Consider the following 23,408-nt stretch of genomic DNA (forward strand, 5'->3'; position numbering starts at 1 on the left):
CCCCCCCTCTGCCTCCGTTCCCTCCGTCCACTTTCCCTCCTAAATCCGCCTTTCCTTATTTCTTCGCTGTCCTTCCGATTATGATGTGCTTTTGTCTTCACTCATCCTCTTCGACGTTCCCGTCCGTTGCGGGAGTGAACGGGGATACCTGATTTTCCTGATTCTCTCTTCTAAGCTCTTTTTTTTTTCTTCTTCGCCTTCATAAGAAAAAAAAAAAATCCCGCCTTTCCCTTCGACCCGGTTCGTTTGTTCCGCTTCTTCGCGTTAAGGAACAGAAACTCGACCGAGAGGTTGTTCGCCAGCTCTCGTACACCAGGCTGGACCTCTCTTTTGTTACCTCCATTGTTCGAAGTATTCTGCGTCACTTCCAGCACTGACAGGTCGTCCCAAGTCAGTGTCATTGGTCGTTGTCTCTCTGCCCAGTCGCATCGAACTTCTTCCTTCTTTGACACGAGTGTCGCGTGAAGCCCAGGAACGACCTACTACAGTCGCCCACCCTCTCTCTCCACTATATAGACTTCTTGTGTGGAGTGGTCTTTAAGTGCCTCATCTTTCTTTCCATCCTATAGTTACAGTTGGTCCATCATGACGGAACAACCTCGCTCAATGGAGTCCCGCGTGGGACGCAAAAACCAACGTGAGTAATTTACCCTGGAGGCACGTTGACCCTTTTACAATTTACTTCTTGATACTCTTTCTTCTACCTTCGAATATCTTTCCCCGCGATTTTGCCACCTATGGTTACGCGCAACCCTGCTAATGTTGTCTGTGCTTCTAGGGTACGGTCCGAAAGGCGAACGGCTAGTGGCCGGTGTTGTACCGTTGTCCGCGGACAAGACTCTGGTCTTGATGATCCAGTCCGCAGGGCGCGGCGGCTGGGTCCTTCCCAAAGGCGGCTGGGAGACGGACGAAAATAGCCCCCAACAAGCCGCCTGCAGAGAGGCCTGGGAAGAGGCTGGAGTAATATGTACGGTGCACAAGGACTTGGGGCAAATACCCGACATGCGCCCCTCGACTTTATTGTCAACCACAGCACCCAAGGCGTCCTACCAGTTCTTCGAGGTGACCGTGGACCGCGAAGAGGAGCAGTGGCCCGAGATGCACAAGCGAAAACGGCAATGGGTTACTTATAAGCAGGCTGCCGATGCTCTGGCCAGCAGACCCGAGCTTTTGGAAGCGCTCAATCGCAGCTCCATGCGGCGGTAGCGATGGGCTTTTTGTTTTCCGCAAAGGAGCTTCAAGCTTCCATGACGACCTGAAATGATCTAGCCAAGGAAAAGCTGTTTTCTTTTTTACTTGCATTGACTGGCTTGAACTTCCTACCCCCGGTTGGCTGTAATGCTTTTGGGTTTTTATAATCTCTCCTTTTCTTTCCCTTTTTTTTTTCTCTCTCTCTCTCTGGACTCGATCGGATGGCAGCTGGTGGCTTCTGCGCATGACTTACGAACATGATCTTCTGAGATGCGCGAATATGGCCTATCTAGTCCATTCGATCCGTCCTTGCTATTGTTTTCACACCCTTATAGAATTCACGAGCAAGCGCCAGTATAGATTGTTAGAGGAGTACGGCCGTGTTGCTGACGGATGGGGCAAAAAGTTACTGTCATCGAGACATGGTCTGGGATGGGATCCTTTGCTTGGAGTTGGCTTTCTCTTTTGGATACCAATATCATCTTGCTCGTGATTGAGACCTGTGCGCTCCGGGCACTTCGCATCTATAAAGTCCGCCCAGCATGGGCTAACATACAATAATAGCTGTTTGATTTTTCATCTGAGTGTGTATCTATAGAAGTCTCTGGAAGTAACTAATGATGCAAGGTGGTGTTGCATGGAGGTTACTACAGCCTCGAAATTGACTCAGTTGACCACTAAAAACTGTCTTGACAGTTGGCTAATGAAGCGAGGCTTAGCGAACCAACCTCGTCTATGAATACTAGACATAAAATTAATGTAATGAGTCAAGTATCTCATAGCTGGATAATCAGCGTGCCTTCACGTGTCATCCCATTTACACATACATCTCTGGGCTGCAGGGGAAGATTACCCGATCGGGTCAAGCGCCTCTCAGCTTCCGCCTTTCAGTTCTCCCAAGTCTCTCTCGAATTGATTGCCTCATCGCGGCCATCTCCAATTCAACTTCCTCCCCACTGAACCATAACTCTTCCGGTGTGTGTGGCCATCACTCTGGGCCTCATCGCCAACAGACATACCATCATCATCATGGACTACGAAATGGACATCGAGCCCACCGGGCCCCAAGTGACCGTCCGCGAGGTGAGCAACTTGCAGTCGCCATCCATCACATCACTATCACTGCACATCACAAAGCAACACCACAATCTGCTCCCCCCAAAGAAGCTCACTTACCAACTCTCTCCATCCCCAACAATGACTGATCATGATACCACAGGCCGAGCCCTACCGCGTGGACTTCAAGCTCAGCTCCGTCGACCTAGCCTTCGCCAACTCGATCCGCCGCACCATGCTCGCCGAGATCCCGACCATGGCGATCGACCTGGTGGAAGTCGAGAAGAACACTTCGGTCCTGCCTGACGAGTTCCTGGCCCACCGCCTGGGGCTGATCCCGCTCAACTCCAAGAACTGCGACCAGGACGTCGAGTACACGCGCGACTGCGAATGCGATGACCGCTGCTCCCGCTGTAGCGTGACGCTGACCCTACACGCGCGCTGCACGAGCGACGAGATCATGCGCGTCTACGCGCGGGATCTGGCCGTCAGCGGCGAGCGGGCCAACGAGTGGGTGGGCAACCCGGTGATCACGGACCCTGAGGGCAAGGGCCCCCTGATCTGTAAATTGCGGAGGGGCCAGGAGCTGAAGATGACCTGCATCGCGAAGAAGGGGATCGCCAAGGAGCATGCCAAGTGGGCGCCGACGGCCGCGGTGGGCTTCGAGTACGACCCGCATAACAACCTGCGCCATGTGGATTACTGGTATGAAGAGGATGCGGCGAAGGAGTGGTATGTTTTCTCTCCCCCCCCCCCCCGGTATTCGTCTCGAAGAAGGACGATGGGAAGGTGATGGTAAGTGGAGAAGATCTTGGCTAATAATTCTACTTTGTGGTTGTTGCACAGGCCTATTTCACAGAACTCGGCATGGGAACACGCCAACCCTCCCGATCAGCCTTTTGACTACGACGCGCAGCCGAACAATTTTTACATCGATGTCGAGAGTATCGGCATGATTGACCCGGATATGATCATTCAACAGAGTATCATTGTGCTGCAGCGCAAGTTGGCTTCGGTCATCTCGTCGCTGTCTGGCTCGGGTGATGGCGGTGCGGACCGTGGCGGCATGATGGGTGGTGAGGACGATGATATGATGCGCAGTCCGGATGCCTACGAGCCGCCGGAGGGTATTGATGGCGGGTTCACGGCCTATGCCAGTGGCGGTGCCAGCGCGTGGGGAGCCAGTGCTGCCACGCCGTACGGTGTCACGCCTTATGGCGGTGGCTATGGGTTTTAGGTGGAATGGAGATGATGTGAGATGTGAGGGCTGGATTGCTCTGCTGTCCGTTGAGGCGACTTTCCCTGGGGCCAGCTGCGTCTGCCCGGCAGGGTTGTCTTTGGTCACCGAGACTTCGACAGCCTATTACCCCAACCAATTAATCGTCATCCCTACCTCCTCTCCTAAGGCGAATTAAACCAACCCGGGTCACATCTGGTCCCAACCCAGCTCAAAGAACACCAACCACCAACATCATATTCTCGCCAACCTTTTCTGATACTATTTCCAGCATGCGGACGGAGTTTATCACGGGTATTTCTGCTCACCTCGGGGAATTGAAATTTGTTCTGCTTTTTCTTATTATCTCTTTCATATTCCATGCTAACAAAAGAAGTTCTTCCATGGTCAAGGCGTGCAACGGGGGTGTTTTGTTGCTTTGCTTTCTTCTCATGTCTTGTCTCTGACTCTATTAAACACATATTTACATAAGAACACCACACCACATCACATACAAATCCAAATGAACAGATATCCAACCAATTACTGGGTTCGCTATTGAGGCGTAGCTTTTGTATCTGCCTTGTGCGGCTCAGGTTATTGTAAGGATCTGTAAGAGCATAGTAGATGACTATAGACGGAAAGCAAATACTGCAGATGGATGAGATGATATACCACCATTCTGTGGGGATTAATTGAACGATGAATAAGAATAGACAAGAGATGGAAGTACCAAAAAGTGTCGCAACCCAATGCAAATAGTATGTACAATGCGTACTATACGCCATCATGCCCAATCCCGTAGCAAACAATACCAACTTTGTTCAACGCCAAAACCATCCCGAACACCATTCATGACAAGCAAGCAATATATCCAAGCACCTCTCTCTCTTCACAACCAGAATGAATCCCAAAACGTCCATTAAAGAAATCACATCAACTCGACCGGCGGCCGCGCCGTCTTCGGCGGCATTCGCTTGACGGACATGCCCTCCTCCTCGACAGGACTATAGCTCATCTCAACATCCTCGTCCTCATCTTCATCAACATCATCCACTAACAACCCCATCTCGCTCATATCCTCAACCATCACGGCCGGCAAGCCGGGACTACCCCCGTGATTTTCAGGGTGGTAGATCAGGGTACTGCTGCGGCTGCGGCGATTCGTGACGGGCCAGCTCCCCGTGCGCGGCAGCTTCTCCGAGACCGCCGAGACAGGAGTTTCCGGCGCCGCGGCGGCGGCTGCCTCGCCGAACGTCGACATCTCCGTGTTGAGTTTGGCCAGCGCGTGGGCCAGATCGCTGGCGTGGACTTCCTTGTTGGGGGGGTCCTCCTGGCGCAGAACCCAGCCGTGGGGCGGGGAGGGCGGGGGGCTGATGAAGAAGAGCTTGTCGACCTGCGGGGCGGCGAGGAGTTTGGGGCGGGCATCGTGGCCCGTTTGCAGCGGGGTGGGTTCGCCGAAGTAGACCTTCGGGTTGACGGTTCTGGCTGAGTGGGTGGCTGTGTGGGCTTTCAGGGGGTTGTTCTGCTCGGTGGATGAGAGGAGTTTGCGGATGTAGAGGGCGTCGTTGTCGGTGTGGAAGGAGCAGAGCAGGCGGCGGAGGGAGGGCAGTGGGGAGAAGGAGTTGAGCGGGGCGAGGTTGTTCAGGGTGGTGCGAAGGGCGGTTAGGGAGGGGGGGTCGAAGAGGTGTAGGTCGTTTAGATCGGTGATGATGAGGGTGTTGGTTGGGGTTGTTGGTTGGCTGAGGGCGGGGAGGTTGCTGAGGTCTAGGGAGAGGGTTGGTCGGGTTGTTTTCGTTGTTGTTGTTGTTGTTGAGAGGGATGGGGAGGAGGTTAGGGATTGTGGGGGGGTGGTGTAGTTCATTTTGAATGTTTTTTTGGAGTGTGGTTGTGGTTGTGGGTGAATGGGTTTGATTGAGGAGGAGAGGAGTGGTTGATATAGAGATGAGGTTGTGGTTGATTGCCACTCGGGGAGATAAGAGAAGCGCTTAGTGGAAGTAGCAGCAGGAGAGTACAGTACAGTGACTCGTAAGCAACCTTGTGCCCTCGTTCAACTCTGATTGGAGACTGCTTCAGAGAATTCTCGGTGGTTGTGCCAGTCAGGATGAAGAGTCTGTATGCGTGCTGAACGCTTCTTTTATAGGATCAATGCAATCAATTGTTGCAATTGTTGGGGTTGTCCTCGTCCGCCTCCGTCGCTTTGCCGGGCGAGGCGCAGCAACACGCAAAGAACGAAGAGTGGAGATGCCCGCAACCTGCACTGCCTGCTTGGATTGCGACTCTCCTATTCTACTCTAGTCTACGCTACGTGTGTACAACTACAGCGACCTAAGTCACTGTACTTGTCTCTTCTCGGAGACGGCCCTTCTGGATCTGGGTCTGTTCCTGGCGATCGGCTCTGCATGCATTTTCAGTACTCGCCACGGTCTCGCCGAACCCGTGTGGCTGAAGAGACACCTGCACCGCTTTGGGTTGCCACCTTCGATTCCTTCCTTCAGTCATCCATCAATTATTGTGATGGCGATGTTGCATATGTGTTTTCCTTGCTGCAGATCATCCGAGCGGTCGTCGATTGAGCCGCTGCTGTTGCATTGGTTATCGGATGGATCGTCCTGGAGGTGAATCCTGGACTGAATCCTGCAGCCAGCCCCCGGAGATCGGGCAGAGAACATATCACTGGATACTGATAAACTACGATAAGTCGGAGCAGTCTAATTAACTGTCACATGCTGTCGATTCGAGCTCTGCTTTCGAATCTATACCTGGTTCTGCTTTACAGATACTACAATTCAATTTGAATGGGGACAATGTTCCACGGGATGGTCGCCTTCTCCACACACTCCAGAACCAGCAAGCAGCCTGCCATCCGCAGCGGCTGATGCTCCGCCCCCGGGGACCACTCCACAAGCAGTCGATATATCATACACTGCGTATAAGTCCTCTAGGCAGGCAAGATTTCGAGCTTGGCTCCGAGGTAACATAGAGTGTCCCCCGCTTTTGGAATTGTTCATGCATGCATACTGCCGCATTCCAAGCTTCACCAGTCAAGTCACGCCTAATGTCACCATCAACAGAGCCTCTACATTTTAGGCCGTACTGAGATAGAGTCTAACCAACCTTATCTACACTTTGAGACACTTCGTAATCGTGTCCAACAGGGGGCTGATGTCGGTGCGCAGAGAACTATGCGTCTACCTACGTCGCCTGCACAAGGCTTATACCTTCAGGTGCCCCAATGTCTTACTCCCATAAACGACATTCGTCGCTCGAGTGACCTCAATCATTTGTCCTAGTACATACGTACAATTTTCTTCTGCCTACAGTAGCCGTGTTAGACCGATACCCAGTACATACATCCTCTTAGCTGGAAGCTCTGACCATCTTTTATTGCATCTGGCGCTCAGCCACTCCGCTCTTCCGGATGACGCACTCTCTCGACAGCCAACCTAGAATCCATTCTAGTCAATTCCATACCGCTCCAATGATTGTGCACACAACACATGTTATTTTGTCCATCGATTATGGCTGGTCTGGTCAAACGACTCGGTTCTCAGTGGCATAAACACGCCATCCGAGTCCCCGCATGCAGCATTATAGGCTGGCAAGGAACTTGGATCGATTTTCGAGGGCCCTCTGAGAGGGTTCACAGTCTGGTGCATAGATCTCGAAAACATGAGGCAGACCCGGGTACACATGCAATTCCAAGCTGATATTGGCAGTTGCGAGCTTCGCCGCGAAGGCGATAGCTTCGTCACGAAAGATGTCCAGCTCGCCTACGTCGATGTACGTTGGCGGCAAGCCTTCCAGGTTGGTGGCTCGGGCAGGCGCAGCGTATGGCGAGACATTGTCCGTCCCGATATCTTGTCCCAACAGGGCAGTCCAGCCAGTGAGATTGTCCTCGTAAGTCCACGTAGCGAAAGGCTCCAGCGCAGGATTTGGGACGGTATTTCTATCATCTAACATCGGGTCAAACAGAGCCTGCTTCGCGAGAGGCGGGGATAAGCCCCTATCCCGGGCCAGCATAGCAATGCCCGCAGCAAGGCACCCCCCGGCGCTCTCCCCCATGAGAGCAATGCGGCTGTTGTCTACCCGGAAATGGGCTGCTTGCCGATGGAGCCACGCCAGTCCAGCATAGCAATCCTCAAGTGGTGTTGGATGCGGACACTCGGGTGCCAGCCGGTAATCTACCGAGAAGATCGGAATGTTGCTCTTCTCGACTTGAAGGGCGAGCTCCTTGTCGAACAGATCAACCGTGCCCTGAATCATCCCCCCTCCATGCACGTGGAAGATTGCTGGGCCACGTGCCGGGGACGAGTTGTTCTTCTTATAGTAGCGTTTGACGGAAATGGTCCATCCGTCATACGACCGGACTTGATGAACCGTCCGTTCTACTCCCCGGGCATAGGGCAATGTCGCAAAGACGGAATCATACAGGGCAGTGATCCCTATCCGGCGAGCGTGGATATCATGCACTGCGTGCTTTGGACTGGCAGCCAATATCTTCAGGAGAGGGTCGGCGGTCTCGGCAAATGCGGGGTTCAATTCTAAGGGCATGGTGGAGGAACACTGGATATAAAGTGGACAATTGCAGTCACAGAGAAATGAAAGATAAACCTTTTTGACAGCTACCTGGGTGGGTTCGACCAGGAACTATATATTGGAAACTGTACCAACGGGTCAGGAATAGCTTGCTGCTGGTGGGGGGAGGAGGCAAAGAACAAGGAGCATCCAGCTCTTTTGAGGAATTGGATTTGCACGCCGCCCACTCGTCTCTGCGTCTATACTACGTATAGTTGGAGGGTTCTGGGCTAAATTGACCCAGGCCATCCTCGGCTAACTGATAGCTTGCTTGACGCTAAACAAGGTAGTGAATGTCATATGCAACCGCCATCGTGGCCACGGTCAACCCTCGGCGGGCCATCAGTTGCAGCAGCGTGCCTCGACAATTTATGCTTCAAGCCAAAACCTTGTGTCACTGGAGGTCTCTTTTTCCGTCTCACGACGATTGGACGCTTCGCAAAAGTATGACAATATCATTATGTCTTGAGACGGCCATATGAATGGCCTTCCCTAGTGTTACTCATAAGTAACGTAGTGACGAGGACTCCGCACCCTCCTATAGATCGATCACTAACCGATGAGAGCCGATTGTCGGCCCGCATGTTGATCCGGATATCGCTGCTCAGGACAGTCAGGTGACGCCGGCACGGGCGAAACTTCTGCTTTTCCGATTACTATCGCCGATCTCGTTCATACTTAACCACTTCAATTTTGCTTGAGCTTCAGCTTTCATTCTTTCCATCCACCGCAGCATTCATTTGCCATATTCCCTTGCTCAACATGTTTCAAAGAACCTTCCTCAGACAGGCCCAGCGGTCCGTGCTTTCCGTCCGCTCGACACCAGCTACCTCAGCCGTCCGCCGCACAGTGCAACAGCCCCAGCTTCCTCAGTTCGCTCGTCCCCTGATCCCTCAGTCTGCCGCCCGCCTCTATTCGACGGAGAACAAGGCCGAGAATGGCGAGCAAAATGGCGCCGCTGAGGAGGGTGAGGATGCTTGCCGCAAAGAGCTTGAGGAGAAAAAGAAGGAGATCATCGGCCTGAAGGTAATTGCCACCCACCCTGCTGGGCGGATATCATGAGCCACAATGGATATTTCAACACACGGGAGAGCTTTGAAATGCCGAGATCACCTGGTCTAATATCTCACAGGACCAATACCTTCGTTCCAAGGCCGACTTCATCAACCTCCAGGAGCGCACCAAGCGGGACATGGACAACTCTCGCAACTTCGCCATCCAGCGCTTCGCTCAGGACCTTCTCGAGAGTATCGATAACTTCGACCGTGCTATGCTGGCTGTTCCCAAGGAGAAGCTCGAGGCCGCCCCCACCGAGGCCAACAAGGACCTGTTGGACCTTGTTTCGGGCTTGAAGATGACTCAGAACGTCTTGATGGGCGCCTTGAAGAAGCACGGCCTCGAGCAATTCGACCCCAGCGCTCCCGCTGAGGATGGTTCGGCCCAGAAGTTTGACCCCAACGTCCATGAGGCTGTTTTCATGACCAAGGTCGAGGGCAAAGAGGACGGCGAGATCATGTTTGTTCAGAGCAAGGGTTTCCGTCTGAATGGCCGTGTCCTTAGAGTACGTGGTCTCCAGCAAAAAATTGCCTTAACCAGGGATGCTAATGTGTTTTCGTTTTCTCCAGGCTGCTAAGGTCGGTGTTGTCAAGAACAACTAAACATCTCCATGACCCCCCTCGAATACCACCGCAATTTTCCAAATCACTCCTCCCTCCTTCAATCTGTATAATACACCACGTCTCTTTTCGCCGCGATGGGGGGTTTCACCTAAATTATAATGCGATGGTTTATCCAACCGAGCATGCCGCCGGAAAACTATGACCCGGCGATTGTCGCTTTTTTTTTCCTGTCTACGAACGCATGTGTATGATACACCGTTTACTTTGCGATTGGTGTCGCCTAAGCTTTCTCCCGGTGCGCTTGTCAATGATCTGATTTCTTTTGGATTGGCGTTCTTTCTCGACTCTCTCCTCCCTATTATGTATATTACACGCAATGGTCGGTGTCTTTGTTTCTTCTTTTCTCTTGAAAAGTGATCTTATCACGTTGGGACTGGCATTGAAACGGGTGTGGGTTATGCCTGCAGGGCATCGGATCATGTTATGACTTTTTTGCATCGCCCTCTTGCCGTCAAGGCAATGCAGGGTACTTATGAAGTCTAATAGACAGTCTTCGGCCGAATGGACCAAAGACGTTATGACAGGCATGTTGATTCCTCGGAAATGCGTAGATGGATTAATTTTGTAGAAGACATGGCAATCCCACAGACACGACAGCTTCGTATTTTGCTCTGCAACTACTTTTCATACCATGGCTTGCGATAATATTGATTGAGCTGTGATAATCAGTCCATTGAGTTTCACTGAACCCCGATCATCAACTTGCAGTCGTTCGTGCACAACGTAGAATGAACCGGATGATTTTGGGGGAATCCGCTCGGGCCGTGGTTCTCCCGCCCCGGCATGTTTTGTACACTACGATCTAAAACGCCGTGAGAGAATCACCTAGCCAGCGACAACGACGCACTGGCTCAGTCTTCAGTGCAGCTCCGTTGCATCTATTCTAGAGATGCGCTTACTAGCCACTGGCCGGGCTCTGCGCGCCAGCAGCAGCAGGTGGGCCATCAATTATTCTTCTGGGAGGCACCTACGGATCCCGCTCTCGCACCTCCCGGCGCCGTCAACCATCCCCCGCCGCGAATGGAGCGCCACGGCCGTTCGCCGGACGAACGAGAAAGTTACCGATGTCACCAAGGGCTCCATCGTCGGTGGCTCTGCGGCACAGCCCCCGGCAGCTGAGGCGCAATCGTACGAGCCCGACGAATGGACCAACGTCACCGATACCATCCTCTCGCACGTCGGCCGCCGGCTATACCTGGACGAGAACCACCCGCTGGCCATCACGCGCCAGCTGATCGAGAGCCAGTTCCCGCGGCCCACGTACGGGAATTACACCGAGGAGAACCCCGTCGTGACGACGGCCGAGAACTTCGACGTGCTCGGCTTCCCCGCGGACCACCCGGGCCGCAGCCGCACCGACACCTACTACCTCAGCGAGAAGCTGGTGCTGCGCACGCACACGAGCGCCCACCAGCAGGCGTACTTCCAGCAGATCAGCCGCAACGAGCGCACCTGCCCGGAGGAGGTGGGCTACACCGTGGTGGCGGACGTGTACCGGCGGGACGCCATCGACCGCAGCCATTACCCGGTCTTCCACCAGATGGAGGGGGCCATGCTGTGGAAGCGGCCCGCGCAGGAGCCGCTGCAGCATGCCCGCGCGACGGCGGCGGCGATCCGCGCGGACGTCGAGCGCATCCCGGCCCACGACGTGGTCGTCGAGGACCCGAACCCCACCGTGCACCCGCAGCGCAACCCGCTGCAGGCCGAGTTTCACAGCGCCGAGGAGGTCGAGGAGGTCGCCGCGCACCTCAAGCGGTCGCTGGAGCGCATGGTTATCAAGATCTTCACGGAGGCGAGCAAGGCCGCGGCCGCGGCCGGGGAGGAGACCGAGCCCCTCAAGGTCCGCTGGGTCGAGGCGTACTTCCCCTTCACGAGCCCCTCCTGGGAGCTGGAGGTGTTCTGGCAGGGCGACTGGCTGGAGGTGCTGGGCTGCGGTGTCATCAAGCAGGAGCTGTTGAATAACTCGGACGTGCCGAACCGCATGGGGTGGGCGTTCGGCATCGGCCTAGAGCGCATCGCCATGCTCCTGTTCAATATCCCCGACATCCGACTGTTCTGGTCGCGGGATAAGCGCTTCTTGTCGCAGTTCAAGGCCGGGCAGATCACCCGCTTCAAGCCCTTCTCCAAGTACCCCGCTTGCTACAAGGATGTGGCCTTTTGGTTGCCCGCGGGGGCTGCCAGTGGCGGGAGTGCGGCGGGCGGCGCCGTGCCCGTGCATGAGAATGATATCATGGAGCTGGTCCGTGGGGTTGCGGGCGATCTGGTGGAGGATGTGCGTCTGGTCGACGAGTTCACGCACCCCAAGACCAAGCGCAAGAGCATGTGCTACCGGATCAACTACCGGAGTCTGGAGCGCACGCTCACCAACGCGGAGGCCAATGATCTCCACGATAAATTGCGCCAAGAGCTCGTTGGTCAGCTGGGGGTGGAGCTGCGGTAGTCGTTGTTCGATATACCAAGATAGGGGGTGTCTGTAATGTGTATAGGTGTAGATTGGATGCCTGATGACGGCAAGGCAACGGATGCGTGACTGTATGATAGGGTGTATGTAAGATCTTGGCTTGTAAAACAACAAAAGATATGACCTCTTTCCTCTTGAATAGACTTCAAGTTCCCGGCTAGGGGTCCCGTGATAGCATCCAAACTACATTCGTTTGGTGTTGTACTGCTGCTTAGTGGTTGGAATGGTTTAACTGCCTGCAGGGGCGGTATGCATTGTGACGTAGCAGAACGATTGCAGCACAGCACAGTACAGTATAGCCGGGTAGAGACATGGCAGGTGAACGCATTGGTTGCTTGGCTTTCCTTTGTGTTTCCTACCACACTAGCAATCTGGGCAATCTGTTTTTTCTCGTCTTTCTCGGTGATATCTTGTCATTTCATTCCATCATTTCCTCTTGTGCTCCATAGTAGGATGTATTGATGTATTGGCGAGAGAACACCGAGGGCCGGCCTTACCGCCTGGCCCGCTGGTCCGACGTCTAAACCGAGGCTGTGATTGGTGCATCACGGCCGAGTTCGGTTAGTGCAGCCGAACAACCCTGGAATTCGGAGACTTGATCTAAAGCCCGAATCTCTTCTTCTCGTATTGTCGCTGTACCGGATTACTCCCTGTATTTTTAAGAAGAAGAAGCAGCAGCAGCAAGCAGCAGCAACCTCTCTCTCCAGTCTCTCCTTCTTCCTTCCTGTTACGACTGGATTTCTCTCTCTCCTCTCCTCTACCAGAATCTCCCCTCCCTTTTTTTCTTTTCTTCATATCGCCCTCGCGGAATGTCCACGATGGTCAACAGTGCGAAGCTAGAGGCTTATCAACAGCCTCCTCCTCCTCAAGCGGCTGCCGCTCCGGTCCCTGCAAAGAAGATCCATTATCCTTTTTGGTTTGGTGGTTCGGCCTCTTGCTTTGCGGCCGCCGTCACACACCCTCTGGACCTTGGTAAGTTTTGGCGCTCTCTGGTGGCGGTTTATTGAGTTGATGACGCCTGGTGACTGACTCTCTTTTTTTCCCTTGGTGGTGACCTACAGTTAAGGTAAATTTTGCGCTCCATTACTTTTACAGCATCACTGGCAACAATGTCTTTGCTTCCCCGGTTCATGTGTTTCGTCTCGTCTAGTGTTTCGGGCGATGTTATCGCGATCACCAATTGAGGATTGCCGGCGTACTAACGAAAATTGGAAACTTTTGTTAGGTTCGATTGCAAACACGCAGGCCTGGAGCGCCCACCTCCATGGTGGGAACTTTTGGACATGTGATAAAGTCCGATGGCGTTCGGGGCTTGTATAGAGGGGTACGTTTTTCTTTTCTCTAGCTACGGCTTTTGGATCTGAGAAAAGGGTTGTCGGGGACAAATTGGCTAATTTCCGGTTGGTTTTGGGGGGCGTTATAGTTGTCGGCCGCGCTTCTGCGCCAGGTGACCTACTCGACGACTCGGTTCGGCATTTACGAGGAACTCAAGAACTATTTCACGACGCCCGGGTCGACGCCCAGTTTCTTCACGCTGATCGGCATCGCGTGCGCCTCGGGCTTCATCGGCGGCTGGACAGGCAATCCGGCCGACGTCCTGAATGTGCGCATGCAGTCGGACGCGGCGCTGCCCCCGGCACAGCGCCGCAACTACCGCCACGCCTTCCACGGGCTGCTCGAGATGACGCGCACGGAAGGCGCGGCCAGCCTGTTCCGCGGCGTGTGGCCGAACTCGACGCGCGCGGTGCTGATGACCGCGTCGCAGCTGGCCTCGTACGACACCTTCAAGAAGCTGTGCATCGAGCGCATCGGCATGTCGGACAACCTAGGCACGCACTTCGCGGCCTCGTTCATGGCCGGCTTCGTCGCCACCACCGTCTGCAGCCCCGTCGACGTGATCAAGACCCGCGTCATGACCGCCAGCCACGGCCACGGCCAGAGCATCCCCAGCCTGCTGCGCGAGATCACCCACAAGGAGGGCTACGTCTGGGCATTCCGCGGCTGGGTGCCCAGCTTCATCCGGCTGGGTCCGCACACGATCGCCACTTTCATCTTCCTGGAGGAGCATAAGAAGCTCTACCGGTGGGTGAAGGGGATCCCGGAGGAGAAGCGGTAATTCCGCTTTCTCTGCTTTTTTTTCTCGTTTCATCCTCTCTTTCCCAGTCATATCTGGGACTGTCTATACACCGCTTTGATATCCACGATACAATCTCAGCTAGGATATCTGTCTAGCATATCATCGTCCTTCATCTTGTTCATGTTGGGGTTTTGGCGAAGCATTGTGATTTTTTGGGTGGCTAAAAGTTTTTTTTTTCCCTTGGTACGATGTGTTCATTTCTCCTGCGGGCATATATCGCTTGTACATAATATCGTTTTCTCTCTCTTTTGTGCTGGACTTGATGGCTGATTGAAGTGAGACAACACCTTTCTCGGTGGCTGTGAGTAATCCCCCTTCACCTGTCGCTTTATTACTTCCACTCCCGATCAGATGGAGATGAGGCCAGAAGCATCTGGGTGGGAGGAGTTCTCTGCATTATAACGCTTGGTGGGGAGCGTGTGAGTGAGTGAGAGCGTGGCATTCGTTAGTTGAGATAGACTAGATATGAGATCTACAATAGACACATAGAGACTTTAGATTGCGAGTTGTGGATTGGAGTTTCTCAGTACTGTAGAAAACAAATGTATGCAGTCGCGCAGATAGCTTCGTATCCATCCTCTGAAGCAATATGCTGAGGCATTGCATTGCAGCTTCCTAGCCGAGAAAGCTAAGAAACTCATGTACTCGGTATCAATTCCTAGGGCAGTAAGTCGTTCATATTCTAGGAAAGGAATCTCTCTCTTTGTGAGCATATCAAAGACGCTACATGTGACACCAATCAGTTCATAGGGGTATTAAATAAGATGTACAGTATAAACTATTGTCTCGAGAGGCTGGGGGGGGGGGAGATCGGATCGTATGATGTCCGCCGGATCTGTATCGGTATCGGCGACTGGGGTTACGGAGTGCCGTGAGTGATATCGTCTCCTAATCATCCTTTCTGGAATGCAACTTCAATCGACTGATATGAGAGGCCCATTGACTGATAGATTAGATAGACAGGGATCATATACTGCTAAACTCGTTCTCGGTTTTTTTTTTGAGGGGGGGGTTTTTGCACACTACGCGACCTTTCCATGTCCATACAGTTAGCTCCCTCTGGATCAATTCCAGACAAGATGCAAGGAAAGGCAAACACTCCAGATCAAATCAACGAAAAAGGCCATGAAAGAAAAAAAGACATTTCCCGCTTGATTTGTTCAATTCGGGGGGGTTGGCCCCGAATCAGGGTAGTAGAGTACATTTGTTTGACCAAGAAATAAAACAAAGGCACACGGAAACTTTAACACATAGATTTGTTCAACTTTCTAGCAATCTACTCCAGGCGAGCGGGGAAGTTTCCAGCCTCTGTTTTTGAGGGGTTAGTATTTGGGATTTGCTGTTGAAGGTAAAAGCGTGGAGGGATGGGGGATGAGTACGTACCGCGCTGGGTATCCCATCGGTCAGTCCAGGCCTTGGGGCAGAGGGAGCGGAAAGCGTGGTAGAACTGGTGATTATGGAAAGATTAGTACTGGAGCTGTGATGGGTTTGCTGTGGTGGTGGTGGCGGTGGTAGGCAGTTGCGGGTTTGGTAGCCGAGGAGGATGAGGAGGGGGGTCGATATACCTGACGGCATGGGCGGAAGTCCTCGCCCTTGGCGTTGACACACTTGTAGTAGTCGACGTAGTTCTGCCAGCAGTGCTTGGTCCTATTCAATTGCATTAGTATCAAGTTGGACGAAAGGCGAAGGAAGGAAATTGGCTTATCACGTACTGGTTCTGCTGGGGGAAGCGAGCGTCATAGCCTGTATATCGTTACATCAAGACATTTGGTCAGTCAGCTTGCCCACCACGATTGATGAGGAACCCGCCGGGATCGTTCATCGATAAGCGACCGAATCAACGAAGAACCTGGAGAGAAACGTACCGGCTGCATACTAGTTAGCAATTGACCTCAATTGGGGATCGAAGGCATAGGTCGGATTATCCGGGTTTGGGAAAGCTCACCTGTCACGAACTTGAAGGGCTTGGTCTCCTGGGGCTCATCGGGATCGGCTTCAGGAATGGCACCCATTGTGGCGGTTCTAAGGACAGAGCCTGGAAAGGAATCTAAAACTGGGGAAAAGGAAAAGGGTGGGTGGTGGAGAGGGGGGAGGGGGGAGGAGGAGGGAAGCAAGAGAGAGGGCTTGGAGAAAGAAAGATGGGGGTGAGGTTTGCGCGCTGGTGGAGTGGAATGATCCCGTGAAGCAGTACAGCCGGGCCCCAAGTTCAGCCTTGACCGCCTACTGTAGCGAGCCACTCATGCGCCTACCTTTCCTAAACACCCCGATCCGTCATCTCGAGGTAGTTTGCTGCTGCCTGAGTCATCAAGGCCGTGAATCGGAACTCGTGATCCAATTCCACAAGGCCCGAATGAGCTCAACTTCCGTCACCAACATCCTCTCCTCTCCCACCCCCCATCCAAACCACCTCCAGCCAGGCCTTCACCCCACACTCGATCGCCATGTATCCCACCACCATCATGCGCATGCAGGCCACTCGGCCTTTCGCTTTTCCTACTCCTGTGAGTTTCTTCTCTCCCTTCCTTTCCCCCCTCGTGGTTGTGACCCGGGAAAAATTGGGCTTGGCAGTTGCATGATGGCTAACAAACGTTGCAGAAGGAAAACCAGAGCGGTATGAAGCTTTCCCCCAATGCGCCATTGCCGACTAGAAGCGTGCAAGAGTGTATTTCTGGAAGTTGCAATTGGACTAACACAGAGCTCTAGCCCACACTATCTCCCAGCGTCTGCGCACCCTCAAGCGCATCCCCCCGGAGTTGATCCCTCTTGGTATGTATTTCTCGTGCGCCATTATGGTCCAACGGTGTTTACAGATAGGCTAACCATCATGTCTGTCACTTTACAGGTCTTGTCTTGGGGTATGTGCATAGTAGTTCCTGGTTCAATTGACTTGTTACATCACACGGATCGAACATGATCTAACTCCTTCTTCTGACCCCTCCTCACCAACTCCCTACCCACCCTCACCGAACGTGCCATCGCTAACGCTTCTTCCCACAGTGTCGCCGTCGGTGCTGCCATCTACTCCAGCTCCAAGAAGCTCATGACCGACAAGACCCTCCGTCTGTACCGCAACAGCCCCGAGTCCCGTGAGCACTAGAGAATGTACCATCACACTTTGATTCCAAATTGCAATGGGCGATTCTTTGTTTTGTTTTGATGGCGATCTGTACTATCCACGGGAGGTAGAGGGAGATTGCATGGTGTCGCGGCGGATGCCGACGGAAAAAAAGCTCGGCATATCTCAAGCTCAGGGTTGCAGCGCGTGTATATAGTACGGCTTTAAATCGAAGGGTTCTGATGCAGTGCTCGTGCAGTCTTACGGCTGGCTATGTCCTGTAGTGTCCCTGCCAATTCACTCCGCGTGGCGTGTAGAAGATGCCCTGGGCATTTCATTCAGGCTTTGGGCCGGCAACGTCCATCTCTACCAGTCCTTGCATGGGGTCTTCGGTCTCCGCGTTAGCGCCTGCTTGAGCCTGCTCTGTGGTCAATCTATCTTCCTCGCTGACTGCGTATTTGGCCAAGTAGCCCTCCTGTAGTGAAACGCCATTAGCTCGTAGGTTCGTGGAATCTGATGTCCCGTTTGGTCGCGTACCTGTTCCCAGATAGCGGTCTTGCTGCCCAGCCCCTCGTTGCTCTCCCTTTGCGGTTTCGCGGCGGCGACCTTGATCGTACGTCCGTACAGCTCGCTGCCATCCATATTGTCGATGGCCTCTTTCGCATCCTCGGGCAGGTCGAACTCCACATATCCAAAGCCACGGTGGGATTCGTTCGAGTTGGGCAGGTCGGGTTTAGGCAGGGTGATGTCCACGACCTCGCCAAAGGGGACAAATGCCTCCGCCAGCGTCTGCATCGTCACGGCCTGGTCCAGACCCCCCACATAGATGGTACACTTCAAACGAGCCTTTTCACTCATGGTTGCTGCTTTGCGGGGCGGTTAGGATGGTAATTTTGAGTGTGAATAACCGTACTCGCTGAATGGACCACAAATTGCTTGAAACGGGAGCTTTGGGGGGGGCACGGGCCCAGCTTATAGGATTATATTGAAGCTTGGTTGTCAAGCTTCCTTGCCCGGTCGATCTTCGGAGTGGGCGCAGACTTTCGCGGAGAGTCAGAGACAGAGAGAGAGGCTGATATCAATCACGTGCCATGCCGGGGCCAAAGTGGTTAAGCGGGTCAGTCGCAGCGGCCCCCCCGAGGAGGACACTTGGTTGATTGCCGTCACGCCTCGAATCGCCAGTCGACTTGGCAACTCTCACCTGTAACCTGCACCCCTCGGTTTCTCCTGTCTTGTGTCAGAGAGGGGAGGTTTTCTTCTATTTCAGTTTTTTATTTCTCTGCTCCTACCTACACGACTTTGGGTCCTCGGATTTCCATTACACTCCCGTTCCTCTTTCAGTTCTTCCCCCCCCGCATCCAATTCATTCATTTGCTGGCCAGAACAACAATCCCCCCCCCCCCCGCAATAGCCAGCTCCGTCGCCTTCTAATCTATACCTCCATCTTTCCCTGCCGCTCTTTTCCACCTTCACCATGGTTCGTCTGAGGGAAATCCCCCGGACGGCCACCTTTGCCTGGTCTCCTGGAGCTGCTTCACCATTGATTGCTACGGGTACTCGCGCCGGCGCCGTGGATGTCGACTTCTCCAATCAAACGTGTCTGGAGCTCTGGGATCTCAACCTGAGCCGCCACGAGGCCGGCGGCGAGCTGCAGCCGGTAGCGAAGATTGACACTGATTCAGGGTGCGCTTTCTAGCTTTCCAATGCTTTGGGGTTGTACGCAAACACTAACTCTTTTGCTCGAATAGCTTCAACGACTTGGCATGGACGGATTCCGAGGACAGCTCTCGGGGCGTGATCGCGGGTGCCTTGGAGAATGGATCTTTGGATCTGTGGGATGCCGATAAGTTGCTCGGTGGTTCCAGGTTCGTGCTGTCGTCCCTACAACCGCGTTGTAGTTTGTCAAATTGGCTGACGCCCGGGCAGTGATGCCGTCATCTCGAGGACCAACAAACACTCAGGGGCTATTAAGGCTCTCCAGTTCAACCCCAAACACTCCAACTTGCTGGCCACCGGTGGTGCCAAGGGCGAGGTACAATGCCCCCTTATTCATGTTTGAACAATGGATGTTGGAGCTCATGTTTACCATTAGCTGTACATTTCCGATCTGAACGACATTGCGAACCCCTCTAGACTCGGAGGCACAGCCGCCCGCGCAGATGACATCGAATGCTTGGATTGGAACAAGAAGGTTGCACACATCCTGGTCACGGGTAGCAGTGCCGGCTTCGTGACCGTGTGGGATGTCAAGACCAAGAAGGAGAGCTTGACGCTCAACAACATGGGCCGGAAAGCTGTCAGTGCTGTGGCCTGGGACCCGGAGAAGGTGAGACTCTTACCGTGACTGTCTGTGGGTGTGTTTTGCTGACCATCACCAGCCTACGAAACTTGTCACGGCCACACCGCTCGAGTCGGACCCCCTGATCTGTGTGTGGGATCTGCGTAACTCTCACGCCCCGGAGAGAACCCTCCGTGGCCACGAATCCGGCGTCTTGTCACTATCCTGGTGCGCCCAGGATCCCGATCTGCTCCTCTCCTCCGGCAAAGATAACCGCACCCTCTGCTGGAACCCCCAGACCGGTCACGCCTACGGCGAGTTCCCCGTTGTCACAAACTGGACTTTCCAGACGCGCTGGAACCCTCACAACCCCAACTTCTTCGCCACCGCTTCGTTCGACGGCAAGATTGCCATCCAGACCATCCAGAATACCAGCACCGAAACTGCCCAGGCCATTGCCGACCAGAACCAGGCCCTCGATGGCGAGGACTTCTTCGCCAAGGCCCAAACTCAGCCCCAGGTCTCCAGCTTCTCGCTGCCCAAGGCCCCCAAGTGGCTGGAACGGCCGTGTGGCGCAACCTTTGGATTCGGAGGCAGAGTTGTCTCTGTCAACCTAGTTGAGAAGGGTCAGCGTGCGTCGAAAATTAAGATTACCCCGTTCGAAGTTGATGAGGCGGTTGGAAAGTCGACCGAGACCTTTGAGAGCGCGCTCAAGGAGGGTGATTTGCGCAACATCTGCGAAACTCGGGCTGCCAACGCCACCAGTGAAGAGGAGAAGGCCGACTGGAAGGTCATTGAGGCCTTGATCTCGGCCGATCCTCGCAAGGGTCTGGTCGAGTATCTCGGATTCGCGGACCAGGCTGACGAGGCTGCTGATAGCTTAGCCAAGCTGGGTCTGAACAAGGAGGACGACGAGGAAGTCAACGGCGAGGAGCCCAAGGAATCCCGCGGGTCGGGGGCCAAGAAGCACCGTCGTCTGCAATCCGTCTTCGACACAAGCGCGGACGCAGATAACTTCCTGTCTGACCTGGCTGCTTCCAAGGGTGCCAAGACCAATAACCCCTTCCACATCTTCAACGGAGAGGAGACCGAAGCGGACACTGGCATCACCAGAGCGTTGCTCCTCGGTGACTTCGAGAAGGCCCTTGATGTCGCACTCAAGGAGGATCGTCTCTCGGATGCGTTCATGATTGCCATCTGCGGAGGCCAGAAATGCATTGAGAAGGCCCAGGAGCACTACTTCTCCAAGCAAACCAACAGCCCGAACTATGTGCGTTTGCTCGCATCTATTGTGGGCAAGAACCTCTGGGATGTTGTCTACAACGCCGATTTGTCCAACTGGAAGGAGGTTATGGCAGCTCTTTGCACTTTTGCCGACGAGAAGGAGTTCGCGGATCTCTGTGATGCTCTGGGTGACCGCTTGGAGGAGGAGCTCCGTAACTCGGATGACAAGGCCCTTCGCAAGGATGCCTCGTTCTGTTTCCTGGCCGGTTCCAAGTTGGAGAAGGTTGTTGCTATCTGGATTGAGGAGTTGCGGGAGCGTGAGCAGAAGGCCATCGAAGCCTCTGCTGACGATTCTGCTTTCTCGATCCACGTCCGTGCTCTGCAGAGCCTGATTGAGAAGGTGACGATTTTCCGCCAGGTCACCAAGTTCGAGGACACCGAGCGTACCAAGGAGTCGGATTGGAAGCTCAGCACGCTGTACGACAAGTACATCGAGTATGCCGACGTTGTTGCTACCCATGGACGGCTGCAGGTCGCACAGAAGTACCTCGATCTTGTGCCTGAGAAGCACCCTGAGGCCGAGATCGCCAGAAATCGCATCCGCCTGGCAACGAGACAAGCCGCTCCTCAACGGACGCAGACTGCAACCAGCGCAGCTGCCAGGCCCAATCTCAACAAGCCTCTTCCTCAGCCTGCTTTGGGTGGATACCAGCCCACAAGAACCTTCTCGCCTGTGGCGCCTGCTGCAGTTCCCAGCCCTTATGCTCCTGCTGCTCCCGCTGCTGCTCCCTCGAATCCGTACGCCCCCCCGACTGCTGCGGCCGCCAACCCATATGCTCCCCCGACCGCTGGTACAGTCAACCCTTATGCTCCTCCGACTGCCGCGGCACCGGCCCAGCCGACGAATCCGTACGCTCCCTCCACCGCCGGCAGCGGCTACACTCCCGCCGGATATCAACCGCCACAGGCCCCTACCTATGGTGCTCAGCCTCTAGGTGGCACTGTGCCCCCGCCTCCACGCGCGACCAACCAGTCTCCGGCCAACACCATTACCACGTACACCACGGCCACCAACCTGCCCGCGTGGAATGACTTACCCGAGGGATTCGCTAAAGCACCTACGCCCCGTCGGTCGACTCCTGCCACTGCTTCCGCGCCTATCAGCGCTCCGTTCCCGAACCAGTCTCCTACCCTCGCGCAAGGCCCTCCTCCCCCAGTTGGAGCACCTGTCGGCCGGACCCCCTCGGTCCCCCCTCCGCCCAAGGGCGGCGCCCCTCCTCCTAGAGTGATGTCGCCGCCCTCGGCCGTTCCTACGCTTTCCTCGATGCCTCCTCCTGCGGCCAACCCCTATGCCTCCCTGCCTCAGTCTCCCCCCTCGGCCATGGGCGTGCCCGCTTCAATCCCTCGGGGACCTTCGCCTTACAACGCACCTCCTACGATGCCGCCCCCCACAAATCGGTACGCACCGAGCCCGGCTGCTCAAGCCGCCAGCCCCCAGCTCCAGACGCGGGCGCCCGTTCCTCCCCCTCCGCAGGCCGCTGCCTCCCCGTATGCCCCTCAGCCCGCCATGCAATCATTAGCGAACCAGTACGCTCCTAGCACGCCTTCGCCCATTGCCCCACCAGTGCAACAGCATGCGCCTCCCCCACCCCAGGCCGCGGGATCCCGACCCAGCACGGCCTCTTCGCAGAAGAAGCCTGCCCCGGCGGCGCCCAAGTACCGTAAGTAGATCATGTTTCTGTCAAGTTGGCCAAAATACTAATGGGTTCCCAGCCCCTGGTGACCGCTCCCACATCCCCGCCGATGCCATGCCCGTGTACGAGATCTTGTCGGCGGACATGCAGCGAGTGAAGTCGCGGGCCCCGTCTTCGTTCAAGGCGCAGGTCGACGATGCGGAACGGCGACTGAATCTTCTGTTCGACCATCTCAACAACGAGGATCTGCTGAAGCCTAACACGATTGCGGACATGGCGCAGCTTGCTCACGCCATCCAGGCGCGTGACTATGAGACGGCGCGCGCGATTCACGTGAACATCATGACCAACCGGACGGACGAGTGCGGTAACTGGATGGTACGTCATTCTTGGTAACTATTATTTCGCGCTAGGCTAATCGAGACACTAGGTTGGAGTGAAGCGTTTGATCAGCATGAGCAAAGCCACGCCGTGACGGTTGAGTATGTGACGATCATGAGTTGTATGTACAAGGCAAGAGTTTCCTATAATTGTTTGACTGTACTGGACTTTTGAGCCCTGGACCCGGCCGACGTGGGGTTTGGCTGGCAAGGGGGTCGCCCTTTTTTCTTTATTATCCCGCTGTTAATTGTTGATATTATGTTTTATCTGGCCTTGGTAGAAGTAAAAGAGGGTAGACATGTTGTTTTTATTTTCTTGACGTAGATCGGAGGCAAGCACTTGCTGGCAATGTATGTTGTATTATACCTATTGTATAACCACATCGGCATCAATCAAACTATCTATTTACACCGTCTGCTCTCTCCTCCTTCAACAGGTCTCCCTCCCCCTTGAATATC

General features: G+C 54.4%; 13 protein-coding genes across 13 annotated transcripts; 8 read left to right on the forward strand and 5 right to left on the reverse strand.

The window, feature by feature from the left end:
* Window positions 1-493: 493 nt before the first annotated feature.
* On the forward strand, window positions 494-1,321 carry BO82DRAFT_168438 (NUDIX hydrolase). The gene is made up of 2 exons (XM_025630322.1): window positions 494-637; window positions 779-1,321. The coding sequence occupies exons 1-2, from the start codon at window positions 586-588 to the stop codon at window positions 1,204-1,206; spliced, it is 480 nt and encodes a 159-aa protein (XP_025488134.1). The 5' UTR covers window positions 494-585; the 3' UTR covers window positions 1,207-1,321.
* A 554-nt stretch (window positions 1,322-1,875) lies between these two features.
* On the forward strand, window positions 1,876-2,275 carry BO82DRAFT_168450 (uncharacterized protein). The gene has a single exon (XM_025630323.1). The coding sequence runs from the start codon at window positions 1,927-1,929 to the stop codon at window positions 2,149-2,151; it is 225 nt and encodes a 74-aa protein (XP_025488135.1). The 5' UTR covers window positions 1,876-1,926; the 3' UTR covers window positions 2,152-2,275.
* BO82DRAFT_377556 (DNA-directed RNA polymerase II core subunit RPB3) lies at window positions 2,221-3,484 on the forward strand (the record flags this gene model as incomplete). The annotated part of the gene is made up of 3 exons (XM_025637581.1): window positions 2,221-2,274; window positions 2,411-2,979; window positions 3,094-3,484. The coding sequence occupies 3 exons, from the start codon at window positions 2,221-2,223 to the stop codon at window positions 3,482-3,484; spliced, it is 1,014 nt and encodes a 337-aa protein (XP_025488136.1).
* Window positions 3,485-3,566: 82 nt separating this feature from the next.
* BO82DRAFT_168483 (uncharacterized protein) lies at window positions 3,567-4,615 on the reverse strand. The gene has a single exon (XM_025630324.1). The coding sequence runs from the start codon at window positions 4,252-4,254 to the stop codon at window positions 3,649-3,651; it is 606 nt and encodes a 201-aa protein (XP_025488137.1). The 5' UTR covers window positions 4,255-4,615; the 3' UTR covers window positions 3,567-3,648.
* On the reverse strand, window positions 4,051-5,559 carry cbpA (putative calcineurin binding protein; the record flags this gene model as incomplete). Its single annotated transcript, XM_025636092.1, has 1 exon — window positions 4,051-5,559. A coding segment is annotated over exon 1 (928 nt), but the record flags the coding sequence as incomplete, so codon positions are not given.
* Window positions 5,560-6,740: 1,181 nt separating this feature from the next.
* Window positions 6,741-8,070, reverse strand: BO82DRAFT_357719 (alpha/beta hydrolase). Its single transcript, XM_025636093.1, has one exon. The coding sequence runs from the start codon at window positions 8,015-8,017 to the stop codon at window positions 7,055-7,057; it is 963 nt and encodes a 320-aa protein (XP_025488139.1). The 5' UTR covers window positions 8,018-8,070; the 3' UTR covers window positions 6,741-7,054.
* Window positions 8,071-8,952: 882 nt separating this feature from the next.
* On the forward strand, window positions 8,953-9,776 carry grpE (mitochondrial nucleotide exchange factor MGE1). The gene is made up of 2 exons (XM_025636094.1): window positions 8,953-9,602; window positions 9,667-9,776. The coding sequence occupies exons 1-2, from the start codon at window positions 9,234-9,236 to the stop codon at window positions 9,697-9,699; spliced, it is 402 nt and encodes a 133-aa protein (XP_025488140.1). The 5' UTR covers window positions 8,953-9,233; the 3' UTR covers window positions 9,700-9,776.
* Window positions 9,777-10,538: 762 nt separating this feature from the next.
* On the forward strand, window positions 10,539-12,309 carry BO82DRAFT_357722 (phenylalanine--tRNA ligase). The gene has a single exon (XM_025636095.1). It carries the CDS (start codon window positions 10,610-10,612, stop codon window positions 12,158-12,160), a length of 1,551 nt encoding a protein of 516 aa, XP_025488141.1. The 5' UTR covers window positions 10,539-10,609; the 3' UTR covers window positions 12,161-12,309.
* Window positions 12,310-12,863: 554 nt separating this feature from the next.
* BO82DRAFT_357723 (putative mitochondrial dicarboxylate carrier) lies at window positions 12,864-14,474 on the forward strand. Its single transcript, XM_025636096.1, has 3 exons — window positions 12,864-13,153; window positions 13,405-13,505; window positions 13,605-14,474. Exons 1-3 carry the CDS (start codon window positions 13,000-13,002, stop codon window positions 14,295-14,297), a joined length of 948 nt encoding a protein of 315 aa, XP_025488142.1. The 5' UTR covers window positions 12,864-12,999; the 3' UTR covers window positions 14,298-14,474.
* Window positions 14,475-15,594: 1,120 nt separating this feature from the next.
* On the reverse strand, window positions 15,595-16,330 carry BO82DRAFT_377563 (cytochrome c oxidase subunit VIb; the record flags this gene model as incomplete). Its single annotated transcript, XM_025637582.1, has 5 exons — window positions 15,595-15,626; window positions 15,702-15,765; window positions 15,884-15,965; window positions 16,031-16,061; window positions 16,264-16,330. 5 exons carry the CDS (start codon window positions 16,328-16,330, stop codon window positions 15,595-15,597), a joined length of 276 nt encoding a protein of 91 aa, XP_025488143.1.
* A 429-nt stretch (window positions 16,331-16,759) lies between these two features.
* BO82DRAFT_292405 (uncharacterized protein) lies at window positions 16,760-17,415 on the forward strand (the record flags this gene model as incomplete). Its single annotated transcript, XM_025631763.1, has 4 exons — window positions 16,760-16,819; window positions 16,914-16,929; window positions 17,022-17,097; window positions 17,316-17,415. The coding sequence occupies 4 exons, from the start codon at window positions 16,760-16,762 to the stop codon at window positions 17,413-17,415; spliced, it is 252 nt and encodes an 83-aa protein (XP_025488144.1).
* Window positions 17,416-17,707: 292 nt separating this feature from the next.
* Window positions 17,708-18,231, reverse strand: BO82DRAFT_292454 (RNA-binding protein; the record flags this gene model as incomplete). The annotated part of the gene is made up of 2 exons (XM_025631765.1): window positions 17,708-17,848; window positions 17,911-18,231. 2 exons carry the CDS (start codon window positions 18,229-18,231, stop codon window positions 17,708-17,710), a joined length of 462 nt encoding a protein of 153 aa, XP_025488145.1.
* A 544-nt stretch (window positions 18,232-18,775) lies between these two features.
* On the forward strand, window positions 18,776-23,297 carry sec31 (putative protein transport protein (SEC31)). The gene is made up of 7 exons (XM_025633628.1): window positions 18,776-19,056; window positions 19,122-19,238; window positions 19,300-19,405; window positions 19,466-19,699; window positions 19,752-22,596; window positions 22,649-22,947; window positions 23,000-23,297. Exons 1-7 carry the CDS (start codon window positions 18,848-18,850, stop codon window positions 23,042-23,044), a joined length of 3,855 nt encoding a protein of 1,284 aa, XP_025488146.1. The 5' UTR covers window positions 18,776-18,847; the 3' UTR covers window positions 23,045-23,297.
* The last annotated feature ends 111 nt before the right edge of the window (window positions 23,298-23,408 follow it).

The sequence above is a fragment of the Aspergillus uvarum genome (genome assembly GCF_003184745.1).
Source record: "Aspergillus uvarum CBS 121591 unplaced genomic scaffold BO82scaffold_61, whole genome shotgun sequence".
Lineage (NCBI taxonomy): Eukaryota > Fungi > Ascomycota > Eurotiomycetes > Eurotiales > Aspergillaceae > Aspergillus > Aspergillus uvarum.